The sequence below is a fragment of the Poecilia latipinna genome, unplaced genomic scaffold, assembly GCF_001443285.1.
Source record: "Poecilia latipinna isolate Pla-1442-1.1 unplaced genomic scaffold, P_latipinna-1.0 Scaffold5202, whole genome shotgun sequence".
NCBI classification, from domain to species: Eukaryota; Metazoa; Chordata; class Actinopteri; order Cyprinodontiformes; family Poeciliidae; genus Poecilia; species Poecilia latipinna.
In genome coordinates, this window is record NW_015117818.1 from 1 (window position 1) to 3,095 (window position 3,095).

General features: G+C 35.7%; 1 protein-coding gene across 1 annotated transcript in view; it reads left to right on the forward strand.

Moving 5' to 3' along the window:
* Positions 1–140: 140 nt before the first annotated feature.
* LOC106943363 (GTPase IMAP family member 8-like) overlaps positions 141–3,095 on the forward strand; it is a 7,854-nt gene continuing 4,899 nt past the window's right edge. The window contains exons 1-3 of the mRNA XM_015026672.1: positions 141–163; positions 483–1,202; positions 2,585–3,093. Of these exons, the coding sequence (XP_014882158.1) occupies positions 142–163; positions 483–1,202; positions 2,585–3,093 (1,251 nt within the window). The 5' untranslated portion in view covers position 141. The remainder of the gene's footprint in view (positions 164–482; positions 1,203–2,584; positions 3,094–3,095) is intronic.

Below are 3,095 nucleotides of genomic sequence, written 5' to 3' on the forward strand. Positions count from 1 at the left end.
GTAGAAATGCAGTGATTCTTGTTCCCCAACAGATGGCAATCTCTGACTATGTTTGACTTGATCAACCATCAACGTTTGCTCTCTTTACTTTCATTTAAGAACAGGTTTTGAAAAGCCAACAAGCAGAGTGAACCTAACAAAATGGCTGATATTTCCAACTCAGGTCTGTGACGTTTTTATGAAACTTTCCATAAACTTTGTTCTATCTTGGATTATATTTTATAAACTTTCATTTTAGTGGCAGAATTTGTTAAATTCAAAGACTTTGACTTTATACAAGAGATGGGAGTTGGACAAAATGTCTCCCTCTGCTTTTATAGTTATTTTTGTTTTAGGTTTATTTCAAATGTAATTGTGTGTCTAAATGTTATCGATATTTACTTAATAAAAAAGTTTTCCAATCAGAATATACAGTTAACTTAGAAAGTACAGTGCTGGTATGAACAAAGTAAGTGTTTCTAACACCTTATTTCTCCTTACAGCACAAAGCCAACCTGCTACAGAGTTGAGGATTGTGTTGATTGGAGGAAGATATAATAACCTTCCCAGTGGTAAAAGTTCAGCTGGAAACTTCATTCTGGGTCAAAATGTTTTCAACACCAGCAGAAGAACAGCTCAGAGTGAAGCGAGGCAGCAGGAAGTGTTTGGCAGACGAGTCACAGTGGTTGATACTCCAGGATGGTGGTGGGGTTCCTCTAGAGAAAACACCCCAAAACTGGATCAGATAGAAATCCAGAACAGTGTCCATCTGTGTCCTCCAGGACCTCATGTCTTTCTGCTGGTCATTCCTGTCAGTTTACATTTATCTCAGCGAGCCAAAGCTTCACTACAGCAACACTTGGAGCTTTTTAATGCAGATGTTTTCAGTCACACCATCGTGTTGTTCACAGCAGTCAATCCATGTAGTGATGAAACTGTAGAATCTAAAATCAGAACAAGTCCAGTCCTGCAGTGGATTCTTCAACAATGTGGAGACAGAAAACATTTTCTCAACCTCAGTAACAAAGAAGATAGAGATCAAGTCAAGAAGCTTTTAGAGAAAATTGAGACCCTGATTGCAATCAATGGATTCAGACACTGTTCTGTTGACAGAAGTCAAGGAGAAACTCTGAGAAAAGAAATGAGAGATTTGACTGAAAGAGCCTCAAAAAGGTTTGATCAAGTCCAGAAACAAAGAAACAAACTGAAGCTACAGATTGAAGGTAGGTTACAAGTTTCTTCATTTCCAATGAGCTACAATATTTCTTATCTTGTAAATATTCATGGATAATTGCATCAGATCAACCAAAGTTTGGCAGATAACATTTTAGATTTTGATAGTTGTAGTTTTATGGTTCTTTACATTTTAAAGAACCATAAAACTAATGAAATTACTAAACTAAATACTAATTACATACCAGCTACTAATTTAAGTTTGATCCCCTCAGTTGTACTGTGACTCTTAGTGATTGTGTGTCTTCTTAGCCACACTAAAAATATATGTTTCTAATATACGCAAAATACCAGCAGCTGTAGTTCCAAGAATTTTACTGTATTTATATGGTAAATTACATGTATTGTACTATAAATTAGAGTCTTTTTTCAGTGCACAAAGGAGAGGTGTCATTGAATCCAAGAAGACAATAAATCACTCAGTTAACTGTGAAAAAAAAAAAATCCCCTCATTTTTGAGATGATGCCTCTGAGTGAAGAGATCAAATTTAATCTATTAAGTTGACATTCACTGGCATAGAAATGCAACAAATTGTTCACTTGGACCAATTTAACTTTTTACCTTCAAAGTTTTACCTGAACAATACATTGAAAATTAAGCTTCAGTAGAATTGAGATACAATCAGTTTTCATCAGAAGTTTTCAACCTGCAGCTCCAGAGTCACAAGAGGCTCCTTGGTTCTGTGGCTCAATTAATATTAACATTATTTAGTATGAATATTAACAATAAAATACCACATTTAGTTCTATTTACTGTTTTTGTCTTGTGCCTCCATGCAAACACACTTCTCCCCTGAACCTTAGGTGGAAAATTTGATCTAGAATCAAATCTACTTCTACATAATGATCTATGTTGAAGGAAGTAAATGTTTTCAGTCACATCTGTGAGAAAATCATATCTTACCTTCAGTATAACATTGTTGAAGTTTTTCTATTGGAAAATGTTTGACTATTACTTGAAGAAAAGAAACATCAAATCAAACTTAAGATAACAAAACTAGTTTACTGTTTCTTGGTAAAACACAACCAAAACTTTGTGACACAAATATAGAGCTAGAAAAATAAAGTATGGTGTTAAAAAAATCCCTTTTGTTTTCTTTTCCAAAATCTTTGGACAGTTCACTGGCACCACTAAAGCAAAAGAAGATACATGAGTTACTTAAAATCTCCCAAGTCCCACAATTCATGCCAGAGATTCACCTCTTGAGTATTTATTGCCGTTCTCTTTTCACTACTAATAATTAGCAGCTTTACAACAGTTTGATTCGTCTATTTTCTCTGTAATCAACTTGGCTCTCAGTAAAGGGGAGTGGCATTTTTTTTTATTGACTGAACTAAATTATTATTATTGTTTTCTATTTTGTTGGTTTAGGTGGAAAAGTCCCTCTAGACCATTTAAGAATAGTGATGATTGGAGGATCATTTGCTGGCAAAAGCTCAACAGGAAACACCATTCTAGGAAAAAATGTGTTTAATGTTAATGATAAAGTTGACAGAAGAACAACCCACAGTGAAATCAGTCATGGTCTGGTTGAAGGAAGGCGGCTCACAGTGGTCGATTCTCCTGGTTGGTTTTACATCAACACCCTTCAGGAAACCAGTGAGATGGATAAACTGGAAATAGAGAACAGTGTGAATCTGTGTCCTCCAGGACCACATGCTGTGCTGCTGGTTATTCCTGTAATGATCAACATTGATGAATCATATCTGAGATCTGTTCAGCAACACATGAGTCTGTTTAGAGAAGAAATCTGGAAACACACACTGGTTCTGTTTACCTATGGAGACTGGTTAGGAGTGAAGACTGTAGAGGAGCGAATAGAGAGTGATGAAGGTCTGCAGTGGATAGTGAACAAGTGTGAGAACAGGTATCATGTCCTGAA